This window comes from Choloepus didactylus (assembly GCF_015220235.1).
Source record: "Choloepus didactylus isolate mChoDid1 chromosome 23 unlocalized genomic scaffold, mChoDid1.pri SUPER_23_unloc11, whole genome shotgun sequence".
In the NCBI taxonomy this organism is placed as follows: domain Eukaryota; kingdom Metazoa; phylum Chordata; class Mammalia; order Pilosa; family Megalonychidae; genus Choloepus; species Choloepus didactylus.
Genome location: NW_023637592.1, coordinates 153,689 through 177,814, shown reverse-complemented (window position 1 = coordinate 177,814; position 24,126 = coordinate 153,689). Strand labels below are relative to the sequence as shown.

General features: G+C 39.4%; 1 protein-coding gene and 1 pseudogene across 1 annotated transcript; one reads left to right on the top strand and one right to left on the bottom strand.

Moving 5' to 3' along the window:
• Positions 1–7,148: 7,148 nt before the first annotated feature.
• Positions 7,149–7,952, bottom strand: LOC119524969 (annotated as a pseudogene).
• Positions 7,953–18,929: 10,977 nt separating this feature from the next.
• On the top strand, positions 18,930–24,118 carry LOC119524961 (zinc finger protein 280A-like). The gene is given in 3 exon segments (XM_037823692.1): positions 18,930–20,477; positions 20,479–20,530; positions 24,087–24,118. Coding segments are annotated over 3 exon segments (1,632 nt in total).
• Positions 24,119–24,126: the final 8 nt, after the last annotated feature.

The window sequence follows — 24,126 nt, the reverse complement described above, 5'->3', positions numbered from 1 at the left end:
ACAGACAAAGGTACCCAGTATTCTTTTTTACTTTAATTGCTCTTTTTCACTTTAATTATTATTCTTGTTATTTTTGTATGTGTTCTAATGAAGGTGTCAGGGATTGATTTAGGTGATGAATGTACAACTATGTAATGGTACTGTGAACAATCAAATGTATGAGTTGTTTTGTATGACTGCATGGTATGTGAATATATGTCAATAAAATGAAGATTAAAAAAAAAAAAGCCTAAGGGATAACATGGAATACCCCAATATCTTGCAAACTCAGATTCAAAGAATTTTCAACCTGGATGGAAGGTTTCTTAAAAATAATTTCATCCTACTCTCTCATTCAATAAATTAGGAAATTGAGATCTAGAAGGGATGAGCTATAAGCTCCAAATTGCAATGCTTCTTTAGTGGCAGAGCTTAGACCACTTGGGACCTATGCCATTGATCATACATGAAACCAACTTAGAGTCTTTTGTTACTTTAACAAATAAAATTTCCTTTTCTAAGTGAAAAATGAATGAAGGAAAGGGTCAATAGATATGACTACTCAGAAATTTAAAATATCTATACTATAAATTAAGTTCATGAACCATGAAAAATTTGCAACATATATAGTAAGATATTTGATAACCTGAATATGTTAAGTGTTCTTACAAATTTTTACCAAAAGAAAGAAAAAAAACAAAAAAAACATGCCCTACAATTGTTGGCAAAAATAATTTAAGGAAGAAGTATTAACCAAAGACATGAAATTCAAAGAGATGCTATTTTCACATAGATTCATGAAGATTAAAATGATAAATGTTGGTGAATATACAGGTAAAGCAACATGAAATGTACTGTTAATCTGTCTGTGGAGAGAAGTTTTGCAAAATGTACAAAAGTATATAATGTGTACGTGTATACTTTAATTAATTAATTCCAATATAAAGATCTGTTTTTAAGAAAAAAAAAAAAAGGACACCTGAAACATCCCATACCCCTTATGACACCTATTATTATTTACTCATTCATTCATTCATTCATTCATTGTCTGTTTTCTTACTCATCTGTCCATACACTGTATAAAGGGAGCTCAATCACAAGGTTTTCACAGTCACACAGTCACACAGTATAAGCTATATAGTTATGCAATCATCTTTAAGAATGAAGGCTACTGGACTACAGTTCAACAGTTTCAGATATTTTCTTCTAGCTATTCCAATACACTAAAAACTACATAGGGATATCTATATAGTGCATAGTGCATAAAATAACCTCCACAATGACCTCTCAATTCTTATTTAAACCTCTCAGCCACTGAAACTTTATTTTGTTTCATTTCCCTTCCCCCTTTTGGTCCAGAAGGATTTCTCAATCCTGTGATATCAGGGCCAGGATCATCCCTGGGAGTCATGTCTCACATTGCCAGGGACACATACAACCATGGGAGTCCTATCCTACTTGGGGGTTGAGCAGTGAGTTTACCTGCAGAGTTGGCTTACAGAAGAGGAAAATCTGAGCAACAAAAGAGGTTCTTTGGGGGTGACTCTGAGGCATAATTACAAATGGGTTTAGTCTCTCCTTTGCAGGAATACATTTCATAGAGTTAAACGCCAAGACTGAAGGCTTGGCCTATTATATTGGTAGTTCTCAATACTTGCAAGAATATCAGGAATTCCCTAGGTGGGGAAGTTTAATGCTTCCACATTTCCCCCAGTACCTCAAGGGGGCTTTGCAAATATGTTTTTTATTCTCTGACCAAATTACTCTGGGATCTATCAGGGCATCACACTGACCTGTACAAACCAACAAGATCTCACTCTCAATTCAACATTCCATGTAGTTATGGTGTTGAAATAAATTGACCATGCAAGTTAAATTAGATGGTGTGCTACAGAAAATATAAATTTTGCACTGAATAAACATCTCTTATTTTGGTCTTACATAGAAGTTGAGGTTTTAAAACACAGTCAATATCAACTTTTCCCTTTAGTCTGATTTGCCTTAGTCTTAGATCCACTTCATTCATATCTCTAATTGAAATCCAATCTCTTTTTCAACTTTTTAACAGTTGCTCTATAGGGTAATACTCACTTTCATAATTGAAAATCTCTAGCTCTGGATCTCAGGTGTCACACAGATAGATACCTGAAGTTTCAGGGAATGATGGGGTTATACACAAAGAGACCAGCATCTGAGAATTTAGAAATAACTGTAACAACTCAGGAATAGATGTGACTGCTGTAAGAGCTTACAATCCTGGAACCATTACAGTATGCATTCTCCTGATAACCTACACTCTCTAATTCAATTCTGAGTTTGCACGCAATATTTAGTCCATATTAGTGAGGCATTATAATATTAATCTTTTTGTTTCTGGCTTATTTCACTCAACATACTGTCCTCAAGATTTGTACATCCAGTTGCATGCATCTCTTCATTCCTTCTTGCAACTGCTCACTATTCCATTAGATGCATACACCAAAGTTTGCCCTTCCATTCATCAGTTGTACCCTTAGACCACCTCCATCCATTGCAAATCATGAATATTGCTGCCATGAATACCAGTGTGCACGTGTCCACTTGTGTCCCTATTTTCAGTTTGTCTGAGTATCACCTAATAATGGGGCTACAGGATCATATGGCACCCCTATACTTGACCTCCTGTGAAACAACCACACTGCTATCCAGATGGGCTGCACTATTCTACATCTCTACCAACAGTGAATAAGTACATCCCTCTCTCCACATTTTCTCCAGCACTTGTATCTTTCTGTTTATTTTTTAAAAAGTTTTATTCACACACCACACAATCCATCCTAACTATACAATCAATGGTTCCAGGTATTATCACATAGTTACGCAGTCACCACCACAATTTATATGGAGACATTTCCATTTCCTCTACAAAGAAAGAAGAGGAGAAAATGAATAAAAATTAAATATTTAAAAATAAAATAAAAAGGAGAAACAACAACACAAAGATTCCCATACCCCTCCCATATATCCCCCTCTTATTGACATTTAGCTTTTGTATATTGCTTTTGACACATTCCATGGAATAATATTACAATGTTATTATTTTCTATGGATTCTAAATTGAATTTATTTTATCTTTCTATATACCATCCCATTTTTACACCTTGCAATGTTGGCATTCAATTAAAAAATGAATATAAAAATTTCATATAAAAAATTCTTATATTTATACATTTAATCACCATCATTATCCACTCTAGGTTTTGCTAAGTTATACAGTACCAGTTCTTATCCTCTGTCTTTCCTTTTGGTGTCATACATACCTCTAGCCTTCCTTTTCCAACCTCACTCCACTCATCTTTGTGCAGTATGCTTGCAATATTGTGCTACCACCTACAATTTTGTCTTTTTTATTTTATATATCCCATCTTATTTTTATTTTTTTCTCTCTCTTTTTATCCTTACTGATAGTCTTCATTTCTATACTCTCCTCCAAATCTCTCTCACCTGTCTTTTCCTAACTGCCTGCAATGTTCCTTTTAGTATTTCTTGGAGAGAATGTCTCTTGTTCACAAACTCTCAGTGTCTGTTTGTCTGAAAATTTTTTAAACTCTCTTTTATTTTTGAAGGACAGTTTTGCTGGATATAGAATTCTTGGTTATCATTTCTTCTCTTTCAGTATCTCAAATATATTGCACAACTGCTTTCTCACCTGCATGGTTTCTGCTGAGAAATCTGCCCATATTCTTATCAAGTTTCCCTTGTATGTGATGGATCACTTTTCTATTTCTGCTTTCCGAATTCTCTCTTTGTCTTTGGTATTTAACAACCTGATTAGTAACTGTCTTGGAGTAGTCTATTTGGATCTATTCTGTTTGGGGTATGCTATGCTTTTTGGATTTGTAACTTGTGTCTTTCATAAAAGATGGAACTATTCAGTGATTATTTTCTCCATCATTCTTTCTGCCCCTTTTCCCTTCTTTTCTCCTTCTGGGACACCCATCACATGTATATTCTTGCACTCAGTGTTGTCAATTCAATGTCTTGACACCCTATTCATATTTTCTCATTCTTTTCCCTATCTGTACTTTCAGAAGTTCTGTCCTCTAGTTCAGTAATCATTTCTTCTGCCTCACCAAATCTGCTGTTGTATGTCTCCATTGTGTTTTTCATCTCTTCTGTTGTGTCTTTCCTTCCCATATATTCTTCCAATTGCTTTTTTAGAATTTTGAGTTCTTCCTTGTTTTCACCCAATGTCTTCTTTATATCCTTCATCACTTTTGTCATATCTTCCCTCAATCACTGATTTGATTTTTTAAATGGATTTAGCATATTTGTTTGAACATCTTTAATTAGTTGTTTCACCTCTTGGATCTTGTTTGGAGTGATAGTTTGTTCCTTTGACTGAGCCATATATTTTGTTTCCTGGTATGACTCATGATTTCTTGCTGGTGTCTAGGCATCTGATTTCCTTGATTTATTTATTCTGGAGGTCATTTTTTTATTCTTCACCTAGAATTTCCTTATTGGCTGGCTTTGTTCTTTATAAATTCTTTGACATTCAGTCCAACTTATTCTACATTTAGCATAACTTCTCTTTAACTAGTCAGAATTTTATAGCTGTTGTTATTCTGGTTCTTGCCCTGCCTATATGGAACCTTTTTTTTTGAGGAGTGTCTACCCAGGTATGATTGACGTCAAACATATTTTCCCAGACAAGACATGTCCAAGTCTCAGGAGATGTGTGTAATCAGTATCAAGTTTCCCTGAGGATGAAACCCAACAGTTTGTCAGACATTCTTGTGAGGCCCCTAGAGTCTGTGCTTTTCCTATCCTACCCAGCAGGTAGTGCTTGTCATCCTACAGCTCCCCACATGCATAAAGAGGAGTAGTGCCTTTAATTCTCAGGAGACCCTGTTCCTGCCAGAGGCATGGTTGAGACAATGGTGAGTCAGAATCAAAGCTTAAGCTCATTCCTGTTTGTTTTGTTTCCCAGCCCCTAGGACCTGAATTCTCTAAAGGTGGGCTCCTACATGTGCTGGGCCATACTCCCCCCCCCCTTTCCTTGGGGAAGACATTCCCTTTAGGGAGTTATCTCCTTTACTTGACCCTTTACTTTGTCTCTCAGACCTATATTACCTCCACCCTTGCTTCAGAGAGCACTGACAATTGGTAATGCCTGAGGCTTTCTCTAATTAGTACTTAGAATAGTTTAAAACAGAGAAAAGAAAAAAAAAGAAATCCCCTTTGCAAAGCCAGTCCCCAGCCCCCTATTTTTTCCAGGGTTGGTACCTGGTCCTATGTGCCCCTTTTCTTGGGTCACAGCCCCTTTCTAGCATTCTGAGTTCAGAGATTTCAAAAGCATTCCCTTTGCATTTATTTATTGTATTTTATTTTATATTTTCCATCAGCCCTACCACCCATCTCATGAGAGAGACCTCAGGGTTCCTGTCCTGCTTGCTCCAGATTTATCTGTTCCCATAGCTTGCATTCAGTAGTCCAAATTTGTTAATTAAAACTGTGATTGGAGCTTCATTCAGCTACCTTCCCTTGCTCCTAGTAGAGACTGCTTCTTTCTCCCACAGTGTTCCAACTCAGCCTCCCATGCCCGTGGGAGGGGTGTCAGCCTCTGCCACTTGGGTGATTTTACTTACAGTTCTATACTGGGTCTTGGCCTTTTCATCCATTCCAGACTGGTGTATGATGTGTTTCTGGGCACAGATGTCCCCCATACAGTTGTTTCAGACTACTTACTAGTTGTTCCTGGTTATTTACTAGCTGCTCTAGAAGGCTAACTAAATTCTACACCTCCATATGCCTTTATCTTGCCCTACCTCCTGCCATTAGGTCTTGAAAGATGGGAGGGAAAGGTCCAAGAGGATGTCTGGATGAAGAATATTCTAGAAAGAGTGAGCAAAGGTGCAAAGATCCTAGAGAAAGGAAGGAATAGTGACTGAGTAACAAAGGTAAAGTAGTGGGAGGGGAGAGGGGGGAGAGGTCAGGGAGGAGTAGGGCCAGATGGTTTAGGACTTTCTATTGTCTAAACCTCAACACAGGATTTAATCCTGTTTTCTTGTGGGAAATGCCCTTGGCTATTTGAAACTCCCTCAGGCAGCCCTCTCCCAGGCCCCAGTAAAGCTTATGATGCTTTGACATATAAATATATATTTATATATTTATCTAATTTTTACTTGTGAAAAATATATTTTAATTCAAATATTTTGAATATTCACATTTAGAAAGTTAGCAACAGAGGTATTTACAATCAATTTATTATACTCTTTTTAATGTAGGTAGCTATGTACATGGAACAATTTTGAGACCTATTTATAGTTGCTTCATTCCAACATACAAATCATAACTGTGTTGATAAAGGGTAATAGTTAATACTGCTAAATCTTAAAATCATTATGATTAAGTTAGACTGACATATTTTCCTGGGGCTAATAAAATGCTGTTTAAATAAGGACAGAAGGGGCAGGACTGAACTCTCCACTTCCCTCACTTCCTACACTGTTACACTCTTACTTCACTGATCTGCACTCAAAGTAAAATCTGTACCTGAATTCTGGACAGTTTCACATGCAATAAGTCTTCTACTTCAAGACATTGCTTTGGGTCTGCTCTGTTGAGTCCATAGCAGATGGTTTGACTCTGGGGTGGAAACTAGGAAGTGGGAGGCCTGAACAGCACATGTTTCCTGTGTGGCTGTAGTGAAGTCATCTGCACTATAAAATCTTTTGGTTTGACTGGAATCCTCATTTTGTCTGAGGTTTTAGGTGAGAGCAATGAACAGTAGCTATACTAAAATCAGCTGAATGATTCTGAATGCCTGTTTACTATGATATTCAGAAAGTTTTAAAAAGCTTTAAAAAGCCTGAGCCAGTAAAATCACCCCCCACTTTCTTTAAGGTTAAAGCCACAATGAATTATGAATTGTCTTAGCATTTCCATATGAGGAAATAGGATTATGTGAATTTTTGACACAATAGGTCACATTTACCTCTATTTGATTATAAGCCCTGGCTCAGAAATCCAAACCTTAATTAGTATTTTGTTCTTTTGGAAAGCTACTATTGATTTTGACAATTTCTAGAAATAAATTATGAAGAAAAATTGACATGACCTAATGTCCTAATGGAAAGGACAGCCTTTGCTTGGGATAACCTGGAAATCCAGTTTTCACTTCCAAACTACAAATGGTCAGCAACTGTTTCCTTTGTAGTTATTAGCCTAGGTCCAATGCAAGTCCATATATAGCCTTTCTATTGTCAGAAACTGTGGGAAATGGTGACTATTGTGACTTGAAATATTCAGAAGGTTCACGACAAACAAATCCCAAGTATTCTGTTTTCCTTGGAAGGTCTTCCTCTGGTCCTATGATATACAATTTGGGATCAAATTTATCTCTGGGGCTAGAGAAGGTGGGATGAGCAGTGTCAGGGCTGCACTCTTCTCTTGCAGTGCTGATCCTGGATGGAACCCCTGATCTGAGCATAGTTGGGTTTCCCATCTTGTTCATCAATCACAGAAACAACAACTCCACTTCGGTAAAATACTCCCTTGGAGAAGATTAATTCTGCAGTGATTATGGTACAAATTGACTCAGGTGCTTTGATGGGATTTTTTAACTTGAAAATGTGTCTTCTCCCTTTTCCTTTAGTGGAAACTTTCTTTTCAGAATCTGGAGCAGATTTTTGTTTAGTATTTCTGAGCTGAGCAATCCCCCTCTGAATTTCCTGCTTACTCTGCTTCCTCACCTGTCCCCATTGCTCTGCAGAGGGGGGGCCTAGGTACTGGCAAAAAGCCTCCATGCTGAAGCTGCCACTGCTGCTGCCCCTAGTCCTGCTGGCTTCCCCCAAGCCAATGTCTATACCACCTGCTCCACCCCAGCCAGTGCAGTGGTAGCTGAGGATCTCTCCCTGTGGGCCCTTCTTCCACAAGGATAACAAGGTGGTCTTGCCAATGCTGCAGGTGGGCTTCAGGCTCAGTAGCATTGTGGCCAACTTGGGTGGCCACAGCAGACACAGCTACACAACAATGGCCTGCTATACATCTTTATACCACCTTGGCTTCACTAGTCACATTTCCATAGAAAGTTATTTGTTCCAGTTTGCTAATGCTGTTGTTATGCAAAATATCAGAAATGGGTTGGCTTTTATTAAGAGGGTTTATTTGGTTACAAATTTACAGTCTGAAGGCCATGAAAGTCTCCATGCTAAGGCATCAACAGGGTAACTCCTCAAAAGAATGGCCAATGGCATCTGGAACACCTCTGTTCTCTGGAATGGCACGTGGCTGGCATCTGTTGATCCTGGGTTGTGTTCCAGCTCCTCTCTCAGCTCCTGTGCATTCTTCAAAATGTTGCTCTTGGGGCATTTTGTCCTCTCTTAGCTTCTCCAGATCAAATTCTGGGCTAGCATCTCTGAAACATTAGCAAAAGTCTGCTTTCAATGGCTGTCTCCAAAATGCCTCTCTAAGCTGCAGCACTGAGCCCCTTCTTTCTAGGGCTCCAGTGATTTAATTGAGACCCATGCAGAATGGACAGGGCCACACCTCCATGGAAATAATCTAATCAAAGTTATTACCCACAGCTGGGTGGATCACAGAAACAACCTAATCCAAAGTTTCCAAGCTAATCAACACTAATACATCTGCCCCCACAAGATATAAAGAACACATCATTTTGGGGAACATAAACATAAAAACTGGCACATTCCACTCCCTGGACCCCAAAATGACATGATCTTTCCATAAACAGCATTCATTCATCCCAACACAATATCACAAAAGCTTAAATCATTTCAGTAAGAAGAGGTAAGTACAAAATCTCATCAAAATTAGTTACAGGCATGGTCTGTCCTAATGCAAAATTCCCCTCTGGCTATGGACCTGTGAAACTCAGAACAAGTTATCTCTTTCCAATATACAAAAGAAGGACAGTTGTAGGATAAACATTCCCATTACCATAGTGAAAAACTGAAAGGAAAACAGGGTTTAGGGGACCAAAATAGTTCCTAAAACCCACAGGGCAAACTCCATTAGATTTCAAAGTCTGAGTCATTTATACAATGATGCTTTATCCTTGGGGCTGGAGAGTGTGGCAGTCCAACCCTTTCCAAGGGCTTACACTGCAGCCGTTTTCTCTCCAAGCACTGGAGTGAGTGCTCCAACATATCCCTGCTTTGGGGAGACCATGTTCTCTTGGCCCCACCCTCCTCAATCATCAGGGTTCCAGGACTCTGCCTTCCTGGGGCCAAGGCTCTTCTCTCTCTGAACAGTTGGGTAGCAGCCAGGATCTCCCCAATCCCCAGGGAATGTTCTGCACCCTCTCTGAGGCCTGGGGTGGTAGAACTCTTCCTGAGCACCAAGGCAGAAGGCCCATTCTCTGCCTCTGGGGCAAACTCACCCTTTCCACATTCGTGGACCACTCTGTTTTCACTGTCCAAGACCTCTTGACTCCAGAGCTCAATCTCCATGGCTCTGTCTTTGAAGAAGTTTTTCCTTCAACTCATTCATTCCCCTTTCCCTCCAGTTCAGACTGGCAGTGGTTCTGTCTGTACAGACCTTGCAAAAATTTTGTAGGCTTAACATTCAGTTTACAGGGATCAAAACCATCAGACAGTAGGGCTTTCCACAAATACTTTCTGGATAACTCCATCCCAATCCTGGCTTGTACTGAAATGGCTGTTAGGTGCCATGTGTGGTTAAATCCTCACATGGGACTGTAGTCTCTATGATCTCACTTTCTGGAAGCCCGGAATTTTCCAAACTACCAGTTTCTGGTTTCTTTGTATCCAACAGTTCATTTCTCAGCTTATCCCTGTCCTTTCACATTTTACTATAAGCTGCAAGGAGAAGCTAGGCTACAACTTCCACGTGTAGTCTGGAGATCTCCTCAGCTAAGTATCCCAGCTCATCCTTTTCAAATTCTGCCTTCCATCCAACAGCAGGAGACAATTTTGCCAAATTCTTTGCCACTGTGAAACAAGATTCACCTTCCTTCCAGTTTGCAACAACACATTCATCATTTCTGCTCAAGGTTTCATCAGAAATATCTTTAGACACCATATTTTTACCAACAGTCTTTTCAAAGAAGTCTAGGCCTATTCCATCAATCTCCTCACAGTCCTTCCAGAATCTTTCCCTTATCCATTTAAAAAGCCATTCCAACATGTTTGGCATTTGCAAACTCAACAGCAGTAGCACCCCACTTCTCCGGTACCAAACTCTGTTCCAGTTTGCTAATGCTGCCATTATGCAAAATACCAAAAATGGATTGGATTTTTAAATGGGGTTTATTTGGCTACAAATTTACAGTCTGAAGGCCATAAAAGTCTCCATGCTAAGGCATCAACTACAGAGTACCTCCTCAGAAGAAAGGCCAATGGCATCTGGAACACCTCTGTTTTCTGGGAAGGCATGTGGCTGGCATCTGGTGATCCTGGGTTGTGTTCCAGCTCCTCTCTCAGCTCCTGTGCATTCTTCAAAATGTTGCTCTTGGTGACAATTTGTCCTCTCTTAGCTTCTCTGGAGAAACTCTGGGCTAGCATCTCTGAAGCATTAGCAAAATTCTGCTTTCAATGGTGATCATTAAAATGTCTCTCTAAGCTACAGCACTGAGCTCCTTATTTCTGAGCTCTTATAGTGCATCAGTGATTTAATTAAGACCCATGCTGAATGGGTGGGACCACACCTCCATGGAAATAATATAATCAAAGTTATTATCCACAGTTGGGTGGGCCATATCTCCATGGAAACAACCTAATCTAAACATTCTAACCTAATCAACACCAATACATCTGCTGCCACAAGATTTCATTAACAAACATGGCACTTTGGGAGATGTATTAGTTAGGGTTCTCCTTGGAAACAGAATCAATGAGAGATGTCTCTTATTATCAAATTGTAAAAGTGACTCACGCAACTGCGGAGCGCACGAGTCCAAATTCTGCAGAGCCGTCAACAAGCTGTCAACTCCAAGGAAGACGTCCGACGAACTCCTCAGGAAACGAACTGGCAACTTTGAAGATCTCCTCAGGAAACGAACCGACAACTTTGACGAACTCCTCAGGAAACGAACTGGCAACTTCGACGAGCTCCCCAGGAAAAGCTTCACTGAGCAGCTGAAGAAGAAGTGAAGGTTCTCTAACCGTCCGGCTTATAAGCCTCCAACTGATCACCTGGACCAAATCCAGCCAATTGCATTCTCTCACTGTGGAAGCATGCCCCTTGTTGAATCATCAGTCAGCTGCAGTCAATTGACTGATGATCCAACAAACCAACCAGCCGCAAATAGCCTCACAGGAATCGTCAGGCCAGTGCGCACTTGACCAGACAGCTAGGCCACCTAGCCAAGTTGACACATGAACCCAACCATCACAGGAGACATAATACTTCCAAACTGGCACAGTATTTTAAAAATTATATACTTTTATAGCACTTTAGAACATTTTAATTTGCAAGTGGATTTTTACTTTAATTCTGTTGCTTCCTGCCTGTCATGGAAAGATTGGAGCCCTTCCTACCTTGAGAAATCTTTCTGCAAAGGACAGTAGAGGTGGGAAGGAAAGCCCAAGATTCAATTCTAGAAGATGGGGAAGGAGGAGGGGGAGTTTGGGGTGTGTGGATGGGAAGACAGTGAGAGGCCACAGTGCAGCCAGGATATCATCTTGGGACCTGGGGGATATGGCTTAAGAAGTGAATGGCTTCATGCATAAAAAACACTGGGGGGATTAAGTGTAGACCAACCATCCATCCATCCAAAGGGCAGGGCTCACCTTTGGGCTGCCCCAGGACTGGACACAGGCTGGTTTTAGTTCTTTGGAGTTCAGGAACTGATGAGCTAATAAATTTGCTATCCTTCATGCTGTTTCTCTTAAACCAGAGGTTGGATACAGGAAGGGCCAAATAATAAATATGTTAGGCTATGTGAGCCATACTAGTGTTGCAACTACTTTAACTCTGCAGGAGTAGAGCAACATGAAAGCAGCCACAGACAGCAGTAAGCCAATGATCATGGCTGTGTTCTAATAAAACTTTACTTACAGACACTGTCAAACCTAGAAATAACAAACTGCATCTGGAAAGGCTTCTTCCCATTTTAGGTCCTTTACCCCTGCTCCAGCACTGTCTGAACTGCTGTGTGGACCCCACTGCCCACCCCAAAAAGATCAGGACCCTGGCGAACTCGAGTTGAGGTGGTTGGGCTCTGGGAAATTCAGAGAGGACGTAGCCGCCCACCACTGGACCCCACCGGATAAGGCGCTCTGACCTGGCCCCTGGCCCCGCCCACATTCTTTCCTTTGATGCACTGGAAGGAAGGTTTTGTCAACCACGCCCCTAATCTAGTCAGGACACACTGGTGCAGGAAAGTGATTGGAGCCCAGTGTGCCTGTTATTGATAGGATTACCTAGGTTTTAAATAGGGTTGGGATCTTCTGTCCGAGTCTCAGACCCTCTTTTGGAGAGCGAGGTGAGAGCTGTGCAAACACAGAATAAGATAGGCTCTACAGTGGAGAAAGTGCTCCGTGAGGAGGAGGCACTTTAATTTCACCCTCCCTGTGACTCCAGTTGGAAAATATTGAGCCACACCAAATCATCAGGACCCACAACTTCAGGAGCTGGTGAGCTGAGAAATTTGGTATCTTCCATGTTGCTTTTCTCAAACCAGGGGTCAGATTGCAGCAGGGCCACTTAGTTAATATTTTAGGCTATGTGGGCCTTACTAGCTTTGGAACTATTTTTATTCTGCTGGGTTATAGCAGTCAGTGTGAAAGCAGCTACAGTCAGCAGTAAATCAATGATCATGGCTGGGTTCTGAAAAAACTTTATTTATAGTTGCTGTCAACCTAGAAATAACAGACTGATCTGCAAGGCAAAAAGGCAATTTCTGGGGATCTTAGAATTACAATTCTGGAGCACAGATTTAAGTAGCAACCCAAAACATTTCCTATCTTGGCTTTTCCAGTCAAATTGTTTGTGGTTGGTGGATATTTGGAATTCACTTATTGTCCTTCAGGTTAGATAATTAGCTGAGTTCTTTATCTTGAGGTTTGTTTTATAGTCAGCATGTCCTCAGGGTTTTGAGGAACACTGTTGCTTGAGGCTTTGCATACTTTGTCAGTTTGTGAAATCTGGCTGATATTTGCCTGAGACTAATCTCCAGAATGACCTCCTGACTCCCTTTTAAATTTCTTAGCCATAATAGCTGTATTTTGCTTTATTTCTTTTTACAACACTATTTGAATTTCATATAACTTACAAGTGTCGCAAAATATTCTACTTTTGATCTTTCTTCCAAAATTGAAAAGTAAGAAAATGCTTTTAAAAATGTAAAGAACCTTCACAATGTAAAAAAAAAAAAAAAAAACATTTAAAAAGTAAGTAACATTAAAGCTTCATCCTTAGCTTCCTAGTCTACAAAAACAGGGCAGGCTGATTTGCCAATTCTTGACTTAAACCAATTTTTTGCCAAAATGCAGCTAGCATCACACCAGTGAACTGTGAAATCAATTTTATGGGCTGCAATCAACATACAAAAAGGAAAGAGTTTTTAATTGACTCTAAGATGCCATGAATTATACAATGTATTATTTTGGGCGCTGCTATAAATTGAAAAGAATATATCCTGCCAAAGAAACCAGTGAAATGCTATTGAAGAGATTTAATCTGATTTCAGAGATGTTAAAATGTAAATATGAAACTGAATATAAGCAGGCCCCTTAGAATCGGTGAAATGTGCTAACAGCATAGAAGATAGGGTATATCCATATAGTGAAGTTATTATTTTACAAAACTTCTGTTTCAGTTATATATACACACACCCACATACATCCTGGCTTAATTTCTCCATTGCCTGGTAGTGTTAAATCATTGAGATTTTGGATTTCATTACATGCTGGAGAACCTACAATCAGTGGAGTCAAGTATGTTGTACCCAGAAATAATCATATTAAAAACAGCTCCCATTTATTTAGGTAACAAATGTTGAGTGCTTACACTATATTGAGCATTGCCCTAGAAGCTGAGGATGCAGCAGTAAGCAAAACACAAGTCACTGCCCTCATGGAGCTTGCAGTCCAGTGGGTGGAAATAAAAAATAAATAAGCTATATTTTATATAATGTGTTAAAATAAAAACTTGAGCAAGAATTGGCTTGATTCCAGAGAGATTTAGTCAATCAATTCATGAATTGGGGAGGTTCCAATTGCCTTGAAATAGAGGCGCTCTGCTGAACTAAAGAGTGCAACAGCCTTTTATAGACAGACAAGCAGAGTATATCTGGAGGAAATATTCATTTGTGAGTGCAGACTACATTCCTAATATGGTTAGCATGGGCAGTTGCTTAGTAATGAGGAATTTAGCTGGCCTAAGAATAGGGGGTAGTGATAGCTGTTTGGCTAACCTAAATTTGGTTTTCCAGGTAAGCCCAGTATGTACAAGAAATAGAAACCTACTCAGATTTTGGTTTTGCTGACATGGGGCTTAGTACAGGCACCTCCAGTTGGACCTTTTAGATTTTATTTATCATGTATGATGATAAACACTAAGTTGACAAATAACCCAGCTGGGAAAATAGGGCATGAAAGTTGGGGTAGATTGCAATTTTTAATAGTGTGGTCAGGGAAGGTGCTTCAGTTTGCTAAAGCTGCCAGAAAGGCAATATACCGGAAATGGATTGGCTTTTGCAATAGGGTTTTATCCATACAAAAGTTTACAGTTGTAAGGCCTTGAAAATGGCCTGATTAAGGCATCAACATGATGATACCTTCTCTGAAGAAAGGCCGATGGCATCTGAGGTTCCTCTGTCCCATGGCAAGGAACATGGCTGGAGTCTGCTGGTCCTCTTCCAGGTTTAGCTTCTGATTTCCATGGCTTTTACCAAAAAGTCTCTGGGTGCTTTCTCTCTAAGCATCTCTCTTAGCTTCTCTCTGTTCCTGTGGGTTCTCTTTGCTTCTGCTGGGAGCAAACTCTGGATTACATATCTTAGCTTCTCTCCAAAATGTCTCTCTCAGCTTCTGTGGACTCTCTCTCTCTCTCCAGGGGCTCTCTTAAAGGACTCCAGTAAAGGATTAAGACCCACCTTGAATGGGCAGGGTCACATCTCCATGGAAATATTCTAATCAAAATGTCCCACTCACAGTAGATCTGCCCCCACAAGAGTGGATTAAAAGAACATAGTCTTTCATATGGTACACAACAAATTCAAACCAGCACAGAAGCTTTCCTGAAAAAGGCCAGGGGCCAGGATGTGGATGTCTGGGGAAACAGCATCCAAAGCAGGGGGTACAACAAGATCCCTGGAACATAAAGGGCCTGACATGTTCTAGACTCACAGAGCTCATGGTGGCTCTGGTGGAGTGTGTGAGGGGTGGAAGAGATGAGGGCCCAGGTGAGTATGGAAACATGGCCTAAGGCTCTGTTAGACATTTTTAGTTTATTGGTGCTTCTCTATGAGTGAGATGGGAAGCCACTGGAGATGTTTAAAGGACAGAGTGAATGCCAGCTTGATTATATATTTTATCAAGAGCATTGGGGCTGCCATGGGGAGTTCTGACCAAAAAGACTGGAAAAATCTGCCATGATCCAGGGAGAGGACAGGTGCCTTCCATCAGGGAGCTGGCAGCAGAGGTAGAAAACAGTGGTCTGATTCTGGATACTTTTAGAAGAGTTTGCAGATAGGATTTGCTAATTGTCTATAAGGTTTGTCAGCCAAGAATTTTTTAATGCTGTTTTATTGAGATATATTCACATGCCATACAATCCATCCAAAGTGTACAATCAATGGATTTTAGTATAATCAGAGTTGTGCATTCACCACCACATCAATTTTAGAAAATTTTCATTACTCCAAAAACAAAAACCCCATACACCTTAGCATTCACTTTTCAATCCCAACCCTACAAAACCACCAGTCTAATTCTGTCTCTATAAATTTATTTATATTTACAATTTATATAAATGTAATCATACAACAAATAGTATTTCATATCTGGTTTCTTTCAGTTAGCATATTTTTTGTTATTTTTTTAATTAGAAAGGTCATAGATTTACAGAAAAGTCATGTAAAAATACAATGTCCCAATATACCCCCTTATTATTGACATTTTGCATTGGTATGATACCCTTGTTACAATTGCTGAAAGAATATTAAAGCATTTCTGATGCTTTAGCCCATAACTTATTTTAGGTGTATTTTACCCATATATCCCCTTATTATTAACACCTTGTAATAGTGTACATTTGTTACAATTGATAAAAGAACATTCTTGTCTTTATAGTATTAACCACATTCTATTGTCTACCACAGCATTTACTGTTATGCAGTCCTGTGCTTTATCTTCTAAATTTCCTTCTAGCAACACATGACCCAAAATTTTTAACAACATCCATATGTATATTTCAGTGCTGTTAATGCCACTCAAAACAAAAAATGTGCTACCATCACCACCATCCATTTCTAAAACTTTACAATCAACCTAAATAGAATTCTGCACAAATTAAGTATCAGCTTTCCTTTCTCTACCCCATTCTATCCACTGATAACCTATATTCTAGATTCTGACTCTTTGAGTTTGTTTATTATAATTAGTTCATATCAATGAGATCAGACTATATTTGTCCTTTTGTGTATGGCTTATTTCACTTAACATAAGATTCTCATGGTTCATCCAGGTTCTCATATACATTGGGACTTCATTCCTTCTTACAGTTGAATAATATTCTGTTGAACTTAAATACCACATTTTGTTTATCCATTCTTCAATTGGTTGACACTTGGGTTGTTTCCATCATTTGACAATAGTGAATAATGGTACTATGAACAACAGTGTGCAAATGTCTGTTTGAGTCCCTGCTTTTGGTTCATCTGGGTATATACTAAGCAGCAGGATTTCCAGATTATATAGAAGATCTATATGTAGCTTCCTGAGAAACTATCAAACTGTTTTCCACAGCAACTGCACCATTTTACATTCTCACATTCAAACAATGAGTGTTCCTTTTTCTCCACATCTTCTATAATATTTGTAGATATCTGTTTTTTCAAAAGTGGACATTCTAGTAGGTGTCACATGATATCTAACTATAGTTTTGATTTGCATTTCCCTAATAGCTAGTGATGGTGAGCATCTTTTCATGTGCTTCTTAGCAATTTGAGTTTTGCCTTTGGAAAAATGTCTATTCAAGTCATTTACCCATTTTAAAATTGGGTTTCTCTTTTTATTGTCGAGTTGTAGAATTTCTTTATTTATTATGGATAGTAAACTTATTGGATATGTGGTTTCCAAATATCTTCTCCCTCTGAGTAAGTTGCCTTTGCATTTTCTTGACAAAATCCTGTAAGGCAGAAAAAGTTTTAATTTTGAGGGGCTCTGATTTATCTATTATTTCTTTCACTGCCTATCACAGGATCTTGAAGATGCTTTCTTACATTTTCTTCTAGGAGTTTTATAGTCCTGGTTTTCATATTTATGTCTTCAATCCATGTAGAGTTAATTTTTGTATAAGGTGTAAGATAAGGGTCCTCATTCATTCTTTTCATATAGATATCCAGTTCTCCCAGTACCATTTGTTGAAGAGACTGTTCTTTCCCAGTTGAGGGACTTGGCAGACTTGACAAAAATCACTTGGCCATAGATGTGGGGGTCTACATCTGAATTCTCAATTCAATTGCATTGGTCAATAAATTTAAATTTATACCAGCACCATGCTGTTTTGACCACTATAATTGTATAATACATGTTAAAGTCAGGACTTATGAGTCCTCCAACTTCATTCTTCTTTTTCAAGATATATTTGGCTTTTCCAGTTCCCTTGCCACATCAAATAAATTTGATAATTGTCTTTTCCATTTCTGCAAAGTAGGCCAATGGAATTCTCATTGCAATTGTGTTGAGTCTTCTAAAAGTAGAGAGAGGGCCTTCTTGGTAAAGGTAATCATTCAATAACAAGTATTATCTTCTTTCCTTCTCAAAATCCTGACTATATATTGCAAGAAGATTCCTTGAGGCTCTTTAAAATTGTGCCTTTTTCCCAGGTTCTTTACATCCCGGGTGTTCTTTGTGTGCCCATCTCATTGTTGTCTCTGCCCTGAGGGGATGGTCCATAATTTGCTTTTATCCAGACACCACTTGGCCAAGAAGAGAGGTGTCAGATTTGGGCCACTTGGAGACCTCTGGGGTCCCTGCAAGGTCTGGAGTATGAAAAGCTAACCAAAAGCTGGAATCACAGAGTGGGGGGCAGTGTAGAGTCCAAGGCAACAGTAGAGGCACCTTCTGGGAGCCTGGAGGCAGTCACAGTAGAGATGAAGGTGGGTGTCCATGGGCTGGGTGGGGCAGGGGCAGGAGATGCCTGAGGGTTAAGTCCTGGAGCTAGCACCACCTCCTTCAGTTTTGCAGATTGGGAGCCTCACTCTCTCACCCTAGAACCTGTCCTGAGAGGATGGATGTTGAACATTTTGCCTGACATTCTGGGGCACTGGGTGGCCAGAATGGCTGGAGAGTTAAGTTTAGAATTACCAGCAAATAGATAGTAAAGATATGGGGCTGGATGAGAACCTAAGGGTGTCTGAGGGCTAATGCTGTACTAGGAACTGGGCTTAGTACTTTACAAGTGGACCACCCTCTGTGAATTCTGCTTAGCAGTTTTATCTAGTGTTTTATAGAATGGGACCACAATCTGTAACTCAAAGCTCTGACACTGGAATCATACACAACTGGGTTTCTAATCCTGGCTCAACCTCTAACCAGCTGTTACTTGAAAGTTTTCAGCCCTTTAGCTCATGTGTAAAACAGGGATGTTAATAGTTATCTCAGTGTTATGGTGGAGGACTAAATAAGGTAATGATTATTCTCTTTTCAAATGAATACTGACTAATGTCATGTGGTTGTTCTTAGGTGGCAGTTTATTAAAAGCAAGCCCTGGAAGTTGAGGGGACCACTGGCTTCAAGCAAAACAAAAATAATTGTAAAATGGCAAAGATCTTGTGTGAGAAAGAACAGGAGTCAGCAGCACAGATGAAAAATGGAAAAGAATCCAAATGCCAAGAAGATGAAGATGCTGAGCTTATCTTTGCTGGGGTAGAACATGAAAGTGTAGATGCTGACATTCTGTTTGTCAAGGTGATTTCAAATGCAAAAGTCATCAATTCAAAGATTTTGAACAGAATTACCCCAGGCTCATGTTCAAGAAGAAAGAAAAACCACATGAGTCAAGAGACTGCTCATGCATTAAAATCTGCAAATCCTATGACTCCAACATCAAAAGCAGTTGTCCAATTGTCAGTCTCTGACCCTGAATTAAGATCAACAGATACTTCTGTCATCATGGAGCATTCATCTCAACCTGGTTGTAAGAGGAGACTACTACAAGTCATGCCCCATAATTCCTCAGATTTGCCCTCACTGTGGACTTGGCATGTAGTTGGAACTGCTCTTTATGTAGGAGACAAGGATGAAAGTCCTCACAATTCAAAGCAAATTTCCCCTTCTGATGTGAACAGTGGAAACCCCAAAAGGCCTAAAGTCAGTGATGGAATCCCATGGGAGCATTCTTCAGATACTCTTTCAGGTGTCTTTCCTGCAGTGAATGCTGGCACACCCTCAAAAGGTGTTCCTACTTCCTTGAACCATGATCAGAATGGAATGTTGGTTCCATGGCCATGTGCAAATGACAAGACACAGTTGGATCTTATGATTCCGCACATAGGAAATAGCTTTGAAGGACTGGCAAAAACAGGCTTGAAAAGCCTAACCAGCCAGAACAAGACTGTGGATTCCAGGAAAGGAAATATGATCATGCTACTTCATGACTTTTACTATGGACAGCATAAAGGAGATGGGCAGCTGGAACAGAAGACTCACACAAACTTTAAATGCCTCAGCTGCTTGAAAGTTCTAAAAAATGTTAAGTTTATGAAGCACATGAAGCACCATTTGGAACTTGAGAAGCAGAGGGGTGACAGCTGGGAGAGCCACACCACCTGCCAGCACTGCCACCGGCAGTTTCCCACTCCCTTCCAGCTTCAGTGTCACATTGAAAGTGTGCACATCCCCCAGGAACCCTCCTCTGTTTGTAAAATCTGTGAATTGTCATTTGAAACAGATCAGATTCTCTTACAACACATGAAGGACAATCATAAAGTTGGTGAAATGCCTTATGTTTGCAAGGTTTGCAATTACAGGTCATCATGCTTTGCTGATGTGGAAATGCATTTTAGAGTCTGCCATGAAAACACTAAGAATTTGCTGTGTCCATTTTGTCTGAAAATTTTCAGAACAGCAACATCATATGTGAATCATTTTTGGCAGCATTGGAATAAGACAGTCTTTCCATGTACCCAGTGCTGGCTACAGTTTTTGACTCTGAAGGAGAAAATGGAGCACAGAACCAAGGATCATCAAACATTTAAAAAGCCAGAGCAACTGGAAGGGTTGCCACCTGAAACAGAGGTTATTATTCAAATTTCAGTTCAGCCAGGATCAAGAGACACAGCATCCATTATTGTCAGCATCAGTCATGATAACTGACCCTAGGTTGTCACCTGCTAGAACCTAACAGAGAATGGCCATAGGCGCTAGACTTTCCAGATCTCTTGTACCTAGTGTTCTGGCTGACAACTATATTCTGCACTCTCTTACAGGAATTATGAAAGACACAAGCTAGGCTAGGCCATCTGTACATCTTGGTTGTGGATGCTCACAAGCAATGTCATCAAATATGGGTTTTCCATTGACAGTTCTTCAGCTGTGTGATTTTAAGAATTAGCCCGAAGTTTCCTTCATGCTCCCTTCCAGCCACCTTCCCCCTAAGTAACACCTATTCTAATCTCTACCACATAGGTTGATTTTTGTCTTTTTTTAACTTAAAATAAATGTAATCACACAATGTCTTCTTGCCTTTGCTTTCTTTTAAATAATGTCTATGAGATGCATCCTGGATGTGTCGCAGTAATGCATTCCTTTTCATGGTTTGGTGGATTTCCACTAAACAAATATGGGAAAGTTTTATGTATCCATTTTACTGTTGATGGACTTTTAACCTGATTCTTTGGCTGTTTTAAGTGAAGTGGCTGTGAACATCCTTGTGCCACTCTTGGTGGGAACATGCACTCATTTTTTCCTGGGTATATACAGCTATGAGAGGAAGTGCTGGAACTGAAGATAAAGTGCAGATACTATCAAAGTTTTTCAAAAGTAATAGAAACAATTTATATTCCCACCAGCCATACTGAGAGTTCCATGGATAAATATCCTTTCCAAAACTTGGTACTGTCAGACATTTTAATTAGAGCTATTCACTTGAAGTTGTAGTGGTATCTCATTTAGTGCCTGTTTTAAGTCAACTTTTTTTAAAACTTAGTTGTCACTTAGGAGGGGGCTGAGGGGCACTGAATTGTCCTGTGTCTTGATCTGGTGGTGGTGTCATGTGTATGTTTATTTACATTATGGTTGGTGCTTTGTGTGTCCTTTTGATGAAATTTAAGATATTCCAGCTACGTTTTCTTCTACAAGTTTTACTGTCTAACTTTTTACATTTAGGCCTATGATCCATCTCAAATTCATTTTTTCTTTAAGGTGTGAGAAATTAAGGCATCAAGATTAATATTTCCCCATATGCATATCCAAATTTACCAGCACCATTTATTCAAAAGACCACTCTTGCCCCCAGTATATTGCAGAAAACCTTTGTGTGAACCAGGTAAGTGACTATATATGTATTTCTGGATTTTATTACATTCTGTTTGTCCAGTTCTCTATTCTCGTTCTAATGCCACACTTTCTTAATTGTTGTAGCTTTACGTAAGTTTGTGTATCTGGGACTTCAAGTGCTCCAGCTTTGGTCTTAAATTGTCTTGGCTATTCCAGATGTTTTGTTGACTTAAAGTGGTTATAGTGGACATCTGCATCTTGTTTCTTAACTCATGTTCTCTAGTTTACCATTAATTATAATATTTGCTGTAGCTACCCATGACTGCAGTGGAATTGAACCAGAAATCAATAATAGATAATTAAAAAAAAACTAAACAATAGTTTGGAAATTAAGCAATGCATTTTAAAATGGAGCTTGGAATAGGATGAGGCAGGCAAGGAGCCTAAGGTGGAAAGTGCCATTTGTCCCTACACTTTCACAGAGCTGAGAGGGAGTAACTCCTTAATTTTGTGCTTGTGTTTCTTTGTTTTCCCCATTCTAGTCCTCCTCCTGGTTCTAAATAATTCATAGGTCCATATTTTGGAAATGAAAATAGTTATGTGAATGAGTTAAAGCAGTTTTTGGAAAAGAAGAATTGACAAAAAATCAAATTACTTCTATCCAGAGAACTTTCTGTGATGATGGAAATGTTCTGTATTTTCACTGTCAAATATAATAGCCAGTAACACATGTGACTTGATTTCTTGTTCTGTGGCTAGTGTGATTGATGCATTGAATTTTTAATTTAACTTTGATCATCCTTACCAAAGAATCCCAAATAACTTACATAGATACACTCCCCAAATGAGGTGGAATTTAACTCCCCTCCTCCCCCACTTCCAACCCCACTCCATTACATGAGTGTTGTTTGGATTTAGTAACTTGCTTCTAAGGAACAGAATATGAAAAGGGGATAATAACTTTACAGTGGGGAAACTTGTCAAACAATGCTTGGCCAGTTGTTCAAGGATAACTCCCCAGTGATAAGTCAGGTTGATAGCAGGTATCCCTGCTGTCAAGTGACGTAAAGGGCTCATCACTTCTGTGATATTCCTAAAAACCCATAACCTCAGTATGATGGTAAGAAAAGGGGCAGACAAACCCAAATTGAGTGATATTCTAGAAAATACCTGACCATCAGTTACTCCTTAAAGTTGTGAAAAACATGGAAAGTCTGAGAAGCTGTCACAGACCAGAGTTAAACTAAGGGATATGATGACTAAATGTCTTGTGGTATCCTGGATGGAATTCTGGAATAGACAAAGGACATTAATGGAAAAAAACAGTGAAATCCAAATAAAGCCTGGCATTTAGCCAATAGTAATATACCAACTCTGCAGTTCTTGTTAAACCTAAGAAGGTAATTTCACATATATACATTTTAGGCATTGCAAATATCTTTAGATCTCTGATTTCTTAATTTTGACTATGAATAGAAATCTTCAAATGCAAAGTATCAATGATATTTAGATTGTGTGATCTGACCATAATAGAAATGATAAAGGAATAGCTTTAAAAATAACCCCATAGATTTGGCAAATAAATAACATATTACTACACATCTATTGCAATAAGAGAATCACTAGGGAAATGAGGGAATACATGGAATTTAATGATAGTGAATATATTACAGTCAAAAATTGTGAGACAAAGGTAAATAAGTACTTACAGGGAAATTTATGGGGAAGGTTATAAACAATGAGCTAGGCATGCATGCCAAAAAAATAGTAAAGAGTAGCAACAGAGCAAACCAACAGGGATCAAGAAGGAAGAAAACAATAGAGAATGGGCAAAAAATAAATGAAATAGAGGAGATAGCTTTACAGAAGATTAAAATCAAAAGCTGGTTCTTTCACAAGATTATTAAGATGAGCAAACTTCTGGCAGAACTGGTCAATAAATTAAAGAAGAAAAAATACAGATAAATCAATGACCTGCAAACTTTTCCCATAAAGAGCCAGGTAGTAAACATTTTAGGCTTCCAGAGCAGTAACCGCAGTGTCTGTCACAATCAACTCTGATGTTGTAGCAGGAAAGCAGCTGCAGACAATACCAAAATGAATGGACATGTACTTGATCCAATATAAGTGTTATTTATGGACACAAATTTGAATTTGATGTAATTTTCATGTCACCAAAATAATATTCTCTTTTTACTCCCCCCCTCCCCCCAATCACCTCTTAAAATTGTAAATGCCCTTCTTAAGTAGCCTCAAGGTGTACAAAACCAGGCAGCGGGCTGGACTGGATTCACCCCCAGATGCAACATCACGGGAGGGGGCCTGAAGGCCCAGTTGGATCATCAAGTTCATAACCGTGGCACTCGTACTAACACTTTCATGGAAAAGGTGACACACCTGAGGGTTATGAGAGCTGGACACCAGGAGGGGAAAGGTATTTCCTGAGGGTCTGAACCTCGGCACCCCTGAATCTTGCAGGGACTCGGGTCTTCGCCCTCTCCGGTTCCTGACAACCAGA